General features: G+C 38.2%; 1 protein-coding gene across 1 annotated transcript in view; it reads left to right on the top strand.

The window, feature by feature from the left end:
- GREB1 (growth regulating estrogen receptor binding 1) overlaps positions 1–17463 on the top strand; it is an 88403-nt gene that overhangs the window by 29822 nt on the left and 41118 nt on the right. Inside the window, exons 2-7 of the mRNA XM_063150846.1 lie at positions 2830–2986; positions 7366–7491; positions 8186–8362; positions 15095–15277; positions 15562–15705; positions 17004–17129. Of these exons, the coding sequence (XP_063006916.1) occupies positions 2830–2986; positions 7366–7491; positions 8186–8362; positions 15095–15277; positions 15562–15705; positions 17004–17129 (913 nt within the window). The remainder of the gene's footprint in view (positions 1–2829; positions 2987–7365; positions 7492–8185; positions 8363–15094; positions 15278–15561; positions 15706–17003; positions 17130–17463) is intronic.

The raw sequence follows: 17463 nt of genomic DNA on the forward strand, positions 1-17463 counted from the left end.
CCTGCTTACCACTGAAATGCTGATGGTTCTTTATTTGGAATTTGAGATGCTTCTTTAAGTGACTAACAAAATTTTGCTCACATTTTCAGATGCCTGGACTTAGCATCTCTCTTTACCAGCATTATCCATGGATTTCTAAGGCATTGTCCTGACCAGCTTCATTTGTGTCTGCAATTTTTTCTTAGGCTCCCTAGTGGCTCAGAGTGTTTTTTGTCTTTTTATCATGCTTTTATGAGGCTCTTCCTGGTCCAGCTCTTTGCCTTTTTTTCTCCTCCTTATATTGGCAATTATTTTCCTCTGCCTGCTCTCCATGGAAACTGGCCATATGACAGCGAGATGCCCTTTGATTTATCAGTAGATGGGGTCGAGGGCCATCCTTCTGTGTCAGTGTATGGGGGTTTTTTAGTAGGTCTGGTGACCATCTATGTGCATGGCTTGGACTTTCACAAGTGTTTGAAAGTTTAGCCTGTGGCACCCAGTTGTATCCAAGAGAAACATAAATCAAGGCTGGGAGTGATGAGGTCATTGCAGCAGGGACACAGGACTCAGTTTTTGCTTCCATGGAGTCAGCAATTGTCAGTTCAGATACCACAGTCTGAGCAGCTCTGAAGAAAAGAGGGGTGACAACTGTCTTATAGCTAGTGGGAAATGGTTTCTCCCTTGCTTGTTTTGGAGAAGTAATTTCTTTTGCAGTTGAGAGTCAGTGGGGCTCTGAACAGCAGAGACTAGTGCTGGCAAAAAAGCTGCTGTGATGCCCATTTTCTGGTTCCAGTGGTGTGTGTTTGATGATAAAAATGGCTAAAAATTATTTATCACATCTTCCAAAATAGGTCGCTGGGTATATGATTGTGTTTACATTGTGATTTAAGATCACACAAACACATGAAATCTTACAAATCCAGGAAGTGTATTTTTGTTTCTTTTTAACAACCCATTCACAAAATTAAATTAGCTGCCTAATAAGCAAACAAACATGCTTGTGTTGCAAAGAATTCCAAAACCTGCCTCTTTCACAAATAATATAATCTTAACTGATTCCTTATCTGTAACATCACATTGATAAGATGCTGGTTTCTGCCATCCTCAGGATTAAATACAGAGTTTCTCTTCTGACCGCTTGTGGGCTCTGTAAATCCTGAGCAAGCATTCAGCATTGGATAGAATTAATTTCAGAGCTGACCTGGGGTTTCCTGCATATACCTTTGATAAAGCTTGTTAAGGACATTTCTGATGTCAGGCTTTTCTCATTCTCTTCAGCTGCCTTTGGTGTAGGGGGAAGCAATACTCAAAAGGAGCCAGGGGTTCCTACCAGTGTGGGATGGGAACTGTGAGAAGCTTTCTGTGTTGGAGAAGATGCAGCCTGATTTCCATACCAGCAGTGAACATCTCTAATAGGCTTTGCAGCTTCCTGTTTGCCCCTTACCAAATATAAATATCAGTGCTATTCAGTGCAACTCCTCTGATTTTGTGTATATACATGAATATTTTGTTGGTAGTGCCTTCTTTTAGTCTAAATAATTTCCTTCAATACTGCCTCCATTGTTTTATTTTTCTCATGATGGTTCTGTTAATACTGTATATATCTATTATAGCAATTTTATATCATGTAGTACTAGCTATACTCTCTATACCGTATTAACATGATTCAAGCAAGTACACTCAAATATGATTTTATATGTAAAATATGCTTTACAAGGTCATAAAAGGATATCCAAATCAACAAGTTTGTATGTTGTTCCCTTCAAAGCCCTTTTCCCATGACAAGCAGTATGTGGTTTCACAGTGGTTTTCCTTTTGCCTGACTGATTCCTACGGGATGCTTCTCAACAGGGGAATTTCCCAAGCGGCATCCAGGGCTGAGGAGGGGCTGTTCAGGGTTTAGGAATTACTGCCGCAAACAGGAAGCGTTTCATGCTTTCTATTCACAGTTACTTGAGGAGGGGAAGGACATGGGGCCCAGGGCAAGAGCTACTTTGTAATAGGGAAAGAAAGCTGACATGGCTTTTGGTTACGCCAGTTCATTGTGTTCCCTGTAGAAAGTAGGTGTCAGTTAATTCCACGGAATATTCAGCTGGAATAGACTGCCTGCTCAGTGACAGATTGAATAAATTACATGGTTTCACTAAAAGTAAAGTCCTAATAAATAAGTGAATGCAATATCAATGCATGTGGATGGATACTGTTTCATTAAAAAAAAAGGCAATAAAAGCACTGTTTTTTACAAGGAAAAATACTGTTTAGAGTGAAAAGTAAAAGTTATGTTTCACCCTCTGTGGATTACAGCAGTGCTACATTATTTATGAGACAGCACCTCTGAAAGAAATGTTGAACTGCTTTAGCCAGGTTCAGCCATGATGGGCCGTGCAAAGAAAAGTACACAAAACTGTGCTATTGCCCAGATAATTTATTCTGCTCAAATTGCTTGAAATAGAAAGGCTGTTTAACAATAGACTGATGACTATTGAAAGTACCTCTCCTCAATTGCTATATAAATCAAGGAATTACTTGAATCAGATTTCTAGTCACTTTTTCAAGAAGGTGCCAAAGCTTGCTGCCTTTCTGCTGAATTAGAGAAAGCTGTTACTTTTAGATAACTTCCTGTAATTTACCAGCAGGATCTGCTCAGTGACTGCTGCAGTCAGTGTTCTTTGCCTTTGTGGACAATGGAGCATTTCTCTTTCATGAGAAATGTTGAGCCTGGCGTCAGCATGCAGTGATGGAGTTCTGAGTGCTTAAATTGTAATATCTTTCTTTTTTTTTTTTTTTTTTTTCCCTCTTCCTGTCTCTTTTGCCTTTTTTTTTTTGTTTGTTTGTTTGTTTTTGGAGAAGATGGGAAATTCTTACGCTGGCCAACTCAAGACAACACGGTTTGAAGAAGTGTTGCATAATTCCATCGAGGCCTCTCTCCGCTCAAACAACTTGGTTCCCAGACCAATCTTTTCTCAGTTGTATTTGGAAGCTGAACAGCAACTATCATCGCTGGAAGGTAGGAAAAAATGGAATTTCTATTTCTGTCAAAGGCAATTCTGCTATTTACTCAGCCATGGCCAAGCCCATTTTAAATCATAATATGGATAAGCATAAGTTTTTATTTGGATATTTTTATTATCTGCAAATATATATGCATTAGAATTGGATTAAAAATACAAAATGCACTGTCTTTTATTTTGACAAAATTAAGCCACTTGCTCAGATTCATCTATACACATAAATTGAAGTTCTAGGAATTGTTCCATTACATTTGTGAGAAGTCTTTGGAGATTTGGAAAATAAATGTTATCCTATAATTTATTATATACTGCTCAAAGTCACACAGTTAGTGGTAGAAAACCCATAACAGATTTGTAAAACATGTATGCTAAGACTGATTTTCAATGTGCATAAATACAGCAGAAATTTTTTTAGCTTTTGAGATGGTTTATAATTACTTCAGGCATAATATTTGTAGTTATTGTGTGGTTGCAAATGTAAAATTTAGGATATGTACTCTCACAAACTCTGCACAAGTTGATGTTTAACGAATAGGATTTCTCACTGAATTTGTGGGTGTGTTTACAGAAGGCTACTTTCTCAGTAATGAACTGTATGGATCTGCTAAACAAACTCATGATGCAGTTTGGTGTTTGGTGTCTGTTACTTGTAGTGGTCTCATGGTTTCCAGTGAGTTTTCTGGTGTATGCATAACACTGGCATGGTGGTGTAAGGTTATGTTTAATAATATGATTTATTTAGTCATTTCTGTAAAGAGAATGGAGTTTCACATCTTTTGTCCACACCTACTTTGCCTGTCATACTTAGCTGCTGTTAGTGAGAAATGCATGAAGGTCCACAGTAACACACACGCACACAAAATCAGGCCAAGGAGTAGTAACAGATAACAGTATTTTGCACAGATTAAAGTCTTTGCTATTGCCACACAGTGAAAGCTGTGAATATTTCTTGAAAAATAAAATCTGCTTGCACATCATTAGAAATTTCCTCTTTTCTTCTTTTTTTTTTTTTTTTTGCTAATACAGGACAAAATAATGAATATACAATAATTGTTTAAATATATTTGCTGTTTATTCCCCGCACAAAATGATCCTTCTATCAAACCCTTCCCAAAGAATTTTAAAAAGTTCCGTGGTAGCTGTGATGTCACAAAATTGATTATGACATCATTTGGGAAAGATAGCACAGGAGCAGATGCATTGTTCAGGAACAAAAGTGCAATTTCACACTTCTGTAGTTTCTTTCTTTCTTTCAAGACTTTCAAAGAACTTTGCAAACCTTGAGGGGCTGATTCTGTATTCGTTGTAGTTAATGGAAACAGAGTTGAAGTGTAATTAAAAGTCTCATAACAGCCTGGCAGAGAGCATTCCTTTCATGAAAGTTTCAGACAAGGGGAACTCTGAAGTGACCTATAATAGAGTGCCTCCTAGGTTGTTCCTCAGGTGGAAGAGGTCTTCAGGCTGCTCTTACGTACTGTAGCCTTGTCAGAAATTGAATCTTCCACTTCTAGCTACATGAATCCCTCTGCTCTGAGGGCCAGGAGGCTCCTGAATGAGAGAGACATCCTAGGGGGCTTGGGCAATGCTAATGAAACCCTTTACAGGTGGCAGCAGCTCATGCTTGAGTGCTTTCTCTTTTACTCTTTCCACTTTTGAACTGAAAATGCTGTAGGTCTCCTTTCTTAGTCTCCACTTCCATTTTCCATTTCTTTCTTAAATCACCTGTTATGGTTAACAAACCTCACAGTTTAACTCTATCCAAAAGGGAAATAAAACATATCCTGTTCTGTTCTCTCCATCTATCCATACATGCCCGTTTTCTCCCTTTTCATGAATTTTGCCATCTTTTGGATATTCCATTCTGCTAATTTAATACATAAACCCAGCAGAAAGCAAAGAGGAAATTGGTCACATTTCCTTAGCTGGATTTTTTGCTGGTTAGCAAGCTGGGATGGCTCAGGAAAGGCTACATTAAATGTCAGAGCTGGTACAAAGAGGAAGGAAGGAAGTGGCGGAAGGAAGTGGCGGAAGGAAGGAAGTGGCGGAAGGAAGGAAGTGGCGGAAGGAAGGAAGTGGCGGAAGGAAGGAAGTGGCGGAAGGAAGTGGCGGAAGGAAGTGGCGGAAGGAAGTGGCGGAAGGAAGGAAGGAAGGAAGGAAGGAAGGAAGGAAGGAAGGAAGGAAGGAAGGAAGGAAGGAAGGAAGGAAGGAAGGAAGGAAGGAAGGAAGGAAGGAAGGAAGGAAGGAAGGAAGGAAGTGGCGGAAGGAAGGAAGGAAGTGGCGGAAGGAAGGAAGTGGCGGAAGGAAGGAAGGAAGTGGCGGAAGGAAGGAAGTGGCGGAAGGAAGGAAGTGGCGGAAGGAAGGAAGGAAGGAAGGAAGGAAGGAAGGAAGGAAGGAAGGAAGGAAGGAAGGAAGGAAGGAAGGAAGGAAGGAAGGAAGGAAGGAAGGAAGGAAGGAAGGAAGTAAGTGGCGGAAGGAAGGAAGGAAGTGGCGGAAGGAAGGAAGGAAGGAAGGAATTCAGCCCTTTTGCATTGCATTGGGATATTAGTCAAGGTTATGTCATAACACATAACTTACCCTTTACTTTAGTAGCATAGATGAAGAGTTTCATTCTTCCCTTCATTCAATTGCAGCATTTTTGTCTTTAGACCATACCCTTTAAATAGTTGTGTTTAGTGTTCTGTTCTTAGTTGTGTGCACCACAGAACTGGAGCTTAATGTTCAGAGTAAATGTACCCTTCAAATCCTCTTCTAGATTGGACTGTAAATCTGAATGACCTTGACAGATAAATCTTTACACTCCAGATTTACTTTTTCTTCTCTAGCTCTCATTTATCCTATAGTAGTTATTTAGATGATTGCGCAATAATTTGTCAATAAAATAAAAGGATATTCTGAGGAGAGTCATAGGAAAGGAAAGAGAACTCCTTGATGATATCCTATGGGATTCTGAGTACCTGATCCGAAGTCAATTGAAGCAAACAGAGTCCGTCCAGTTGTCACTGGGCTTTGGAGGATGACTGCTCTGCTTCTCTTTTTTTCTGTTTCAAGACTAAAACCTGGATCAATGGTGTAATTTCAGTGCCTAACTGCTCTTTTACTTGCCCAAGTACAAGCAGCTATTCAGCTTCCTGCTGGTCCTCAAGTACCTGTAGCCCTTCATGACCCAATTTTGCCAGTGCCCAATCTTGCTGTGTTTGCTGCCGGCATGTCCATACTGACCCCTAGAAGCCTACAAGCCTAAGACACAAACCCCACTGGGTTCACTTAGTACTTGTGCGCTGTCCCTCTTGTGTGTAAAAATGTTCCTCAGTCCTGTCTGTGGAAGTGTTTTCCCCTTCTCCAGTTAATTGCTCTCCTCTTCTTGCAACATTTGTCCCGTTTTCCAGGAGCATGTCTGAGCCAGAAGAGGGGATGGAGCCATTGGTCAGTATGGTCAGTTTTGCTGGAGCTGTTGAATCATTCATGAAAAAAACTCTTTGGGTGGAGTGACGAGGCAGTCTCTAGTTGAAGGGGTGAAACACACAGCAATAAAGCCCTCTGAAAACACCTAACACATTCTAAAAATTGAAGCTTACATCATGTATTCCTCTCCAGCTTTTAGTACTACCTCCATAGTGCCTCCTGGACTAGCATGGTCCAGGTCCAAGAGCAGGCTGGAGTGAATCATCTTCCTGAACATCTGCCTTCCCTTGACACTGTACAGAGAGTGTTGGTGCATTACTTGGAGCTCTGGATTCTGGTAGGAGACAGACGGGCTGAGAATTAGGTGTTCTTGTCATGGCATCATCTGTGGTGAAACTAGTTTCTAGCAGGAACTGTTTTTTCACTGTCCTGTACAAAACCAAGGACATGGTCAATGCCTAATTAATAAATTCTGTACTTGGACTGTAGCCAGGACATTCTAAAGTGCCAAGTAATGACTTTGGGTTTTATTGGCTGTTAATATTCTAAACAAAGGATACAGTTACACTGTTTTGATCAGCAAGAGATCAAGCATTAGAAGCTAGTCCCCTAAAAATTGTGCACTTATATTAAAATAACATGATTTAAGAATTAATACGTTGAGACTACTTCTTATCTGTACTTTAAGGTGTTTTAGTTTCTCAGGTGCAGCTGAGTCACGTTTTTTAACTTGTTTTGCACAGGAACTAACATCTTTATTTTCTTGGTTAAAGACATTCTATTATAAGCATGACTGGAAGTTGGAGCTTTAAGGAATAACAATTATCAAGAGTTGGCAACAGTAAAGTCATTGTCAAGAGAAGAGAATCCAGTTTGCTGTAATACTTTCTGTAACTGGGTCACCCTGTTCACTCACTGGTTTGTTGCCAGCATTTTCTGGTGTCCAAGTAATTTATGCTATAATAATTTGCAGCAGGCAGCAGAGCAGATAATGAGGAAGAAGAAGAAGAGGAGGAGGAAGAAGAAGGCTCAGAATCAAGTAGTCCTCCTGTTTCTTACCAGGTGAAGCCTCCCCCAGAAGGATGTTGCACTACTGATGGTAAGAATACCAACTGTGCTGTCAGAAGCAATTGCCCTACTGAAAAGGGTAGAATTTGGGCTATTTCTCCTATAATTTGTCAGAATGACATAATCTATATGATACAAAAATCCTAAAAATGTCAGTGTTCATTACCTGCCTGACAAGGCTGGATGGCTCTCAGTTGCTCTTCTGTTTGACAGGGTCTTTGTTCAGTGTCAGATAAGCATTTGTGTTGGAATGCCTGGCACAAGGACAGAACTTCGGTTCTCTTAGGCAGCATAGCCTTTAAATTGCAAAGTTTGCAGGTATAGCATTTGCTAAAATGACTGTGATAATTCTTATTGCTTTATCACCACTCTTTCCTGTTTAAAGTGTATTAAGTGTCAAAAATATTTGAAAACCCAGGAAAGGCTGGTGAAATTGACCAGATTTTGAGACCTGTTTTCTCCCTTTTTGAATGTCTGACCTAAGTTATGGTGTTAGTGATGACAGTAGTCCTATAAATATGTTGGTTACAAACTACCACCAAGAGAAACTTCATTGTGCGTTTTGTTTATGGCTGACCAAAACGAGGAAAGAAAATTCTCTTTTAGCATGCCCTTGATCTTAGAGGGTAGGACTTTGGCTTTCATTAAAAATATAGGAAGTTCTTTAACAAAGACAACTGTGAGCAGGAAACAAAAAATTAAAATAAGTTGAATTTTTTTTCTAGGTTTCTGCCAGGCTGGTAAAGATTTGAGACTGGTTTCAATTTCTAATGAACATATTGAGGTGCCATCCGGATTTTTACTTGTTGGTGCAAAGTCACCAAATTTACCTGATCACCTGTTAGTGTGTGCTGTGGATAAAAGATTCCTGCCAGATGACAACGGGCGCAATGCCCTGCTGGGTGAGTGTCTGACTGCAGTAACTGGGTTCTTCTGTGGCTTCAATTAATAGCTACTTGTGGTTTTGAGTTCAGCAGGTCTTATTTCTGTTCCACATCTACAGCAGTGCTCACAGGTCATGCACAAGAAGGTAACAGGTCAGAGCTGGCTGTATTTGCTTTGGGAAGATGCAGAGTGAGCACTTCATTAGAGATGCTTCATCACCTTCTGTCCATCAGTCCAAGGCTAAAGTCATTATTTGGCTGGTGCATGTCTGAGTTGCTGGAACTGCACATCTGGTAACTGGACTAGTTAAACTGCTGCCTGTGTCTATTGTGGCTTTCCAAATATGGATGTATACATACTGTAGGCCTGTCAAGTGGAAATTTCAGGCTCTTATATACATATAAACAGTTTAATGATAGTTTAGACGACAGAAAATAATGACCCTTTCAATTTACCTCTTTGAGATAGGGATAACATTCTCCCCTGTGTTTGAACAATAGCCTGGGTTCTGTTCCTAACCTATGACTTCTTGCTATCACCATAATATAAATAAATGAGTGATTATAAGTTGAAATTTTCTCCATATGTGCAATCAGTTAACACTGTGTGTTGGAAAAATACTCTTAGGAGGATGCTTCAATTTATTGTGTTTAATCTACTTAAAAGTTTAATTTCTGACATAAAAAGAGATCCTTCTATCTATTTTTATTATAGTCATTCTGATTGCCATTAAATTTGTCCAAATCAAGCCAAATAAGGAAAATCTGCAATCATGTGAATTACTTAAATGAATATTAATGTTATTAAAATGGAATATTTTTTATATTGGAAAAGGTGGTGCATAATTGGAGGGGGAACTCATTTTTCAATCAGACACTCTCAGGTATGTGTATATTGTTTTCAGAGTTCACAAAAAAAGATGCATCATATATTTGTGCACCAGCCTGAGCTTTGAATAGCAAAAGGGAAATATTTCCCAAGAATTTTAAGATGTTTCTTTCACAAACATTGAGGGATATGACATGAGCTCAATTGTTATCTCAGTTTGAGCAAGTCTCCAAGGCATTTGGGTTGACAGTGGAGTGTGAAGGTGTATAATGTGATCCTATGTACAGTAATTTCTTTTCCTATGTGATCTTGTAGAGTTGGATTGGTCACAGTGCATTTGACCAGTGATTGTAAAAGAATTAGGAGGGTTGTAAATCACCCACGTGTTGTCATTTTAAAGATAAAGACAGGAATGTTGTACCACTCAAGTCATTCAGTGCTAGCACTATTAACAGCTTAAGCTCCTTAGGCTGTTAGCAGAGAGGAAGTAGTGTATTTGTTAATTGCGTGCTAAAAAAGAACAGAAAAAGGCAACAGGAACATAATTGGGAGGGTTTTATGCTACTTCCATCCTCAGTTTGCTTATTTAATACATTTTAGTTTCCTGAAACCATTTAAATGCTTATTTTTGACTGTTGTTATACACTTAAACCCCAGTTAACCATATTCTTTTGCAGAGAATTCTAGTAACTCTGTAGTATGACTTTTATGTGTTCTACAACAAGCTCAAATACAAAAGAGCTTACATGCTTTAAGATCTGAGGTCTTCATCTGGAAGGTGGAGATAAAATAATGTTTCTGGTCCCTAATCTAATGAAAAAATTATGTATCATAATATATAATTTAATAAAAAAAAATATCATGCTAACATGAGGATAGTACACCGTTTGTACAATAGGTCACACTGTGGATAGAAATGATTGTTTGATTCAGGTGTTCATATCCCAGTACAAGTCAAATCAGGGGAAGTAAAATTAGAAGTAGACATGAGTAGTCTGATGGTTTTGGACACATAGTGGGATATAAACCAGAACCATCATTGCTGTAAATAGTCTCCTAATGTAGCACAGTGATCTCTGTCTGGCAGTAGATTTAAATTGAAAACACACCATATGAAGAAGGGAAACGATTTAGTGTCTTGCTGTCAAGACAGCATAGAAGCCTTATTTTTGGTATTCTGAGTTCTGTCAAACATGTTGGCCTTTTGAAACAGCATGGAAAGTGTTCCCTTCAAGCCTTTTTAAGTTTAGAGGGAAATTTAATTGGATTCATTTTGAATTGAAATTAGCTGTCATGGGTCAGAGTATATATCCCACACTTTTAGTAAGGCTTGTTGGTGATATAGACACAGGATTTGTAACCCTTCAGCCTCACTGTTTTTTTTTTTTTACCTAATTTCATGTTTTTCCTCTTAATATACTGTATTTTTGTAAGGCAGCTGTTCCTCAGTACTGTCGACTTTTTCAGAAGAGTTTATTTAAATACAGAAGTCACCAATGAGTCACCCAATAGTGTCCTGGTTTCTTATGGGTGTTTGTGAGGCTGCCTGTGGATTGTATAAAAAGACCAGAAGAAAGCAGGAAATATCTTAGTAGTTTCAGGGCCAGATTTTGACTTCAGATCTTGTTCCCATTTGGGAATGTTGATATTCCTCTGAGGCATGTGCCATTTTATTGATAATGCTACCAAGTTGTCCCACCAATCAAGGCAGATGTGCTTCTGATTTGAAAGTAATTTCTGTTGGAGGTTGTTTTGTTTTTTAGTTTTTACAATTAATGTATTGTTCCATAGGAATACAAACTCAGCAGTTTCTGGAAAAGACTGTATTTTTGATAAGGAAAATGTCTCTAGGCATGTTCCTCATCTGATTCTGTTAATCATGTTAGATCACAGATTTAACTGCTTTGCAAAACAGATGCAGGTTTTTGCCTTTAGGAAGCTGTTTCTCGGGTTTTATGCAGTCTAAAGGAATGCTTAGATGGAGGAAGTGATCTGTGATAGTGAGATATTTATTATTTCCTAATTAAAGCAGCAAACATGTATCACTCCCCAAGGTTTTTTTTTCTCTTCTTGTTTTATTTTTCTTCCCTAGTTCTTGCTATTCAGGAGTGTCTCTCATGATAAACAAAGCAGCTATTCACCTATCATCTTCCAAAAGACCAAACAGCTGCCTACTTTCCTATCAGGAAACAAGAAATGTTTGGTGTTTTTTTTTTTTTTTCTGTAGGACCTTGAGGTCAGAAGGACAGAGGAAAAGATTAGTTTGCTTGCATTGTAAGCTGTATGTAAGAGGAAAACATTGTAGTATAAAATACTGTGACTGCTTCTTATAAATATGCAATGATCTGTTGGGCTTTTGTAGCAGTACTGAGTTGCCATACAATGGAGCTCTCTGCCCTGACCATATTGATTTTATTCATTTTTTAAACTTAGGACTTCAGTCTTCAAATGGAGTGGTACTGAGTAGGTGGGAAAACCATTGAGCATTGTCAGTGTTTGAGTGCCTTTTTCTATGAGTAGAACTGAAAAGAAGAAATACTTGTGGTGAAAAGTTGAAAATACAATTATTCTTTGTTTAAGCAAGCTGCAAACTTTCCACCAAAATACTAATGTTAATTAAAAGCCTATTACTCATTTAAAAGAAAAACAAGAAGGAAATTTTCTACTACTTTGTGAAAGATTTGACTATGAAATATCAAGTGGATGTCCTTCCATTCTGAACTCCTCTCTTTATCCCTACACAAGCTCACTGTTGATCCAAAGGAACCATTTCATCAGTGAGAAGGTAGCTCAGGTTTCATAACCTTTTGGTGCAAGGTCCTTCTTCAGAGCACAAGGTCCCTGCTGTGGAAGAGCTTTTTAAATTATGGACAATTGATTATTGTGATGTGAGCAAATTCAAGCAAATGCATATGACAAATCACAGATGCAATCAAGCCCCTTCTGATTAAACAAACTTCAGAGGGGAACAGCCTTTAGTCACAACTGAGCCAAGCTCAGTATGAACCAATGACCGAAAGGTGAAAGGCTTTTAGCCCCTAAACTCCAGGCATTGATTTCTAATTCTCCTGTGAAATCAATCCCATGACATAGATATATTGGGTCACCTTATGGCTGACCCAAGTCCCCTGACCTTTGTGCTCTCTGTAATGTATGGAAGAATATTTAATGCAGCTTGTTTATGAAACAAGCTGTCCCCTCTGTCAGCTGCTGGCTTGGGCCATGGCATGAGCAGGGCATTCAGAGGAGGATGATGAAATGTTTGGGTTCTCAGTGTTACTCAATCTGCCACATGAAATGCTCTGAGCAGGGGTGGCAGAGCCCAGCAATGAGAAATGACTGAACAGCATTTTATTGCACTGGAGCTGTAAGAGCATGCTGTGTTCTATCTGTGGTTTCAGGCTGAGCTGCATTAATGAAGCAATGGCTGTGCCCAAAGAGTGTCAGTCAGAGGGAAAGGATGGAAAAGGATGTTAACAAGAGCTTCCAAGAAAGGAATGGGTCACACTCAGAGGGCTGGAGAAACTTGACATGAAAGATGATAATTTAACTTAAAGGAAAATTAAACAAATAAACTTTTAAAATGTCCTTCAAGGGTTTTTCAAAACAAGTGGACAGTTTAGATCTGTTTAATCCTTACTAGCTTCACCTTATGCTATATAGAATGTAAACTAATTTTCCTGTAGATGCTGCAGAGTTAAGAATAGGTGATAAGGGCAAAAGGTTTTTTCAGGTAAAAGTTATTGCTAAATCTAGTTTGGGCAGATGTAATTTACAGAAGTAATCTGAAAATCTGAAGTCCAAATGACAAGATTTTGTGTCTGCTATCCAACTTGGATTGAACAAATACTTTAATATATGGCTTTGTCAAGTTGCTTTTTCAAGACACTGCTAGCAAAATGGTAAAACCTAAAAAGTGTACTTTTGGGAAAAAAAAAAGAGTAAATTTGAAAACATGCTGAATCTTGCAGGTGGCCACCAGGCAAAAATTGCAGTGCTGCTGCTGTGATGCTCTGTGTGCTGCCAAATAGATGGGAAGTTTTCATTTACCAGCAAAAGCATTTTTGATGATTTCTTAATCTGCATAAAATGCATGCAAACTCTACAGCTTTTGCCACATCCGTTCTAATTTTGTTTCCTTTTGTTGTTGCTTTTATTGCAGCTACTCAAGGCTCTCTGATGTTAGACAGATGCTTTTGTGCTGACTGATATAACACAGAGGATTCTGCAGAGTCATGACTTGTCCTGATTTTATGAGTCACAATGACTTTTATCGTCCTACTGACTAGGATCAGAGAGATAATAGGCAGCTTTCAATGGTTGTTAGCCACTTGTTCCCATGGATACTAGACCAATCTCCACATCAACTTTAGTTTTTAATAAATTCTTCTGAACCTTTTGAAAATTAATGAAAGTGCTTGGGTTGAAAACCAAACAACAGGTGTTTACAGAGAATTATGTTTCAGTGTTTGTACTTTCCAAAAAGAAAAAAAACGTTGACCATTAGTTTGTAAATTTAATTGGTTGAGTTATGTGATATAAATAATAAATTTCATCAATGTCTCTTAATTTGATTTACCATATTATTGATCCTTTATTCCACTTTGTTTCTTGGACAATGGTATTGTCCACCTTATGTGTAATACATTTCCTTTATTTTTACCATGTTTCAATTCACTGAATAGAAAGGAATGCCTAGATGGAGGAATAGAACCTAAATAGACCCTTTTCAATTCCTGTTATTACACATAAAAACGTACATTACATATGATTAAAATTAAAGAAAAGTTCATACTTCAGGTCATGTGTAGGGAACAGAGAGAATATTTCCATGGGGTAGATTATCTTTTAATTGCTCAGTATAGGAGGACGATGACGATACTAATACTAATACTAATACTAATACTAATACTAATACTAATACTAATACTAATACTAATACTAATACTAATACTAATAAGTATTTTCAGATAGTTGCATTAGTCTGCTGAAGATGAAAATGTCTTAAGAAATACTTTGTAAAATGGGCAAAAGAAAGAAGAATCTTGAGGCAGCTGCGTGAGCAGAGCCCTTTATTTACGACGCTAATGACATCAGCACATGAGCCCCTTGCTGAGGCCCAGGCTGTGTATCTCAGAATGAGAGGAAATGGCAGTATCCCTGGAAATGCCCCATCAAGCCCGAGTACAAAAAGCTTTCCGGGGAAGGATTGTGTCTCTGTTGTGTCTATAAAGTTGCAGACACTTTGTTCCTGTAATCATAAATAGTTTCAACTGCTGTGAAGTGCTGACACAGTCCAGCCATAATTTGACAAAGCTATTTTAATTTAATAGCCCAGGAATCCTTTAGTAGTTTCTCCTCTCTAAAACAGTGTCTGTAGTAGGAACTTGGTACTGAAATATGTTTAGATCTATCTAAATATAGTAGGTTATATATACTTAATTTCTTGAGACTTAATTGCATGTTTCATTGAATTGAGTGAAATGAAATTCAGTGAAATTGAATGATATGTCAATGAAAACTGAAAGAGAAGTGAAGCATGTACGTGCTGTGGTGCTGAATAGGGCTGGGGTTAAGCAATTGACTCAGAGCTCTTCAGTCAGACACTTTTCACAGGTAGGTAATAAATAGGAATTGTGATATTTTTATATGGGAGAAAATGAAAAATATGGCCCATTTTATTTGTTTTTTAAATGTGGGGCTGTATTTTTGCAGTCTGTAATCTGAAGTGCAATACACTTTGTGTACAAAGTGCAAATACTTTTTTGAGGAAAACAGTAATAAAAATTTCACTTTCTGAAAAAACCAACCCAAAACCCCAAACCTAAATACAGCCTTTCCTCTGGAAAGAGTCATGTTTGAATGTTATTAATAGTGACCCACCTATCTCATTGGATTATGTGTATTGTTTATTTTATCAGGCTTCTCTGGCAATTGCGTTGGCTGTGGCAAGAAGGGTTTCTGCTACTTTACAGAATTCTCAAATCACATTAATCTTAAACTGACCACTCAGCCCAAGAAACAGAAACACTTAAAGTATTATCTGGTCAGGAATGCACAGGGAGCTCTGACCAAAGGATCTGTAATCTGCTGGAAAGGGGCAGGTAAGATAATGAAGCTGTCTTCCTCGAGCTCTGGTTTTCATCATCCAAGCTTAGCTATTATGGGGTCTGGTGTCTGTGTAAAGCCTAAGAGATCCTTTGAAAGACTCTCTAAAGCCAGGTGACTGCTGGAGCAGCTGTAAAAGCCATTGTCTGACCTAATATGAGCCTGGCATGTCTGAAGACATTGGTTCCTTCATTTCAAGTGCTGTAACCTCTAAGCAATTCATGTGTGAAATTATCAGAGAGATAAAGAAAGTTCTTTTTTTTTTTTTTTTTTTGTTAAGAGTTCAGAGGCCGGCAGTCTTCAACCAGTACCTGCTCAAGCACCTTGTTCCAATTGCCAGAAAGCTCAGGCCTCTCAGGAAGCACCTCCAGTGAGCCTCTCCCACCTGCAAATCCCAGTGCTCCAGCTGGGACTCAGCCAACAGGTACCTCTTGGAGGGAAAACATGCTGGGGTTCCACTTCCACTTAACTCTTCTGTGCTTGTGTATTTGGGTGCTTGTACTTGTGTGAAAGCAAAGACAAACAAACAAGTGAGCACATTGCCTAATAAAACAAGCTGAATAGAATCAGAGATCTATTACAAACAAAGAAAGCAATTATTCTTTGAAGGCTTCTCGCTGTCCATTTTCTCACATCAGGTTTGTGTATAAAAGGTTAGCAAATAGTAAATAGGTGTTCTGCAGTTCACTCGCAGGTGAACCAAACCAGAATGTTTTAAAAAGGCTTTATTTCTGAAGTGTTTTTCCAGCTGTCACTTGTCTGGTCACAGATGACAACTGTTACAGGATCCTGTGTAATCTTAGCTTTTTGTGTCTGATCCAGTTTATTTTATGCTATGACCAGAATCCTTTTCAAAACAGACAGTATATGGGCATCAGCTTGAAAGCTTCTGGATTTTTTCTTCTGCTGAGAAAAGTGACTTTAATATTAAAAAACAAACTAATGGTCAGTATCTTAACTTTTTTTGTATTACAAATTCTTTTTGTGACCTTTACTTTTCCATTAACTTGACATAAATGAAACGTGATAGATGACAGAGGCTAGAGTGATCTCTCTGAGCTTCTTATAATGAAAACAGCTCTTTAGTGTCTTGTGACTATTACAGGTTTTTCCTGGTTTTTACACAGGGGAGCTGAGCAGGGCATCTGTGGTGGTTATATTCTGTATTCTCTGTGTGAGATAGAAGCCTGTTATAAAATAGTTGTGATCTGGAATACTGGTGCCCTTCCAGAACAAATCATCAATCTACAATGACAGATTGCCTTTTTTTTTTTTTTTTCTCAGATTTTACAAAAAAAGCTACATTAATTACAAACATATCAAATATATTAGTCTTGAGAATGCCTCCCCCCCTTTTTTTTTCTTAATGCAGCACAGTTCAAAAATCTTAGAGAAGGATTGGGATGGAGGCTTAGTAAATTTTAAACATGTCTCTTTTGCCTCGTTCTTGAGTAAACTTTATGTAAGAGCCAGGGTCATGCAAAGAAGCTACAGCTCCTGACATATGCATTTAATTGAAGAATCAGATTTTGCCCAGGCACTTAATTGGGAGTAGGAGGTCAGAAGTGGATTGTTTCATTCAGCATTGTATTCACTCTTGAGCAGAACCCAATGGCTCTATTAAAGTAAAGTAAATGATGAAATGATTGGTTTGTTGTATCAGCTGAGGATCTTGACTTAGAAATGTTTAATGTGAACACTTTGGGTTTTTTTCCTTTTCAGCTGCAGCTGTAGATCACATCCCTTCAACAGCTGCGTTCAGCTCAGCAGTTTACAATGGCAAGGAATCACCTAAACAACAGTTGATGAAAAATAACCTCTCTGCTCTGACAAGACCTTCAGTGCTAGGTATTTGTATGGATTTGCTGTTTAATAACCCTAAACTCTATGTGTATAACAGAAGCATTGAACAAATGATATCATGATTGTAATTTCCTGAATGAATAGAAATTACCATTCCCTTCCAAGTCCTTTCTGACCACAATACCATTTTCTGTATTAATTTCCAGGGAAAAATTTTCTTTAGATGTTTTCAGCCACAGTTTTGTAACAGTTCATAATATTAGCTGGATGTTTTCCTCATATTTACAGTTCATTAATTTCATAGAGACCAGATTCTGAATCCAGGTTCTTAAGGAATGTGTCAGTTTGCATCGATTTCACCAACAGATTTTGTGAAGGG

The sequence above is a fragment of the Melospiza melodia genome, chromosome 3 (genome assembly GCF_035770615.1).
Source record: "Melospiza melodia melodia isolate bMelMel2 chromosome 3, bMelMel2.pri, whole genome shotgun sequence".
In the NCBI taxonomy this organism is placed as follows: Eukaryota; Metazoa; Chordata; class Aves; order Passeriformes; family Passerellidae; genus Melospiza; species Melospiza melodia.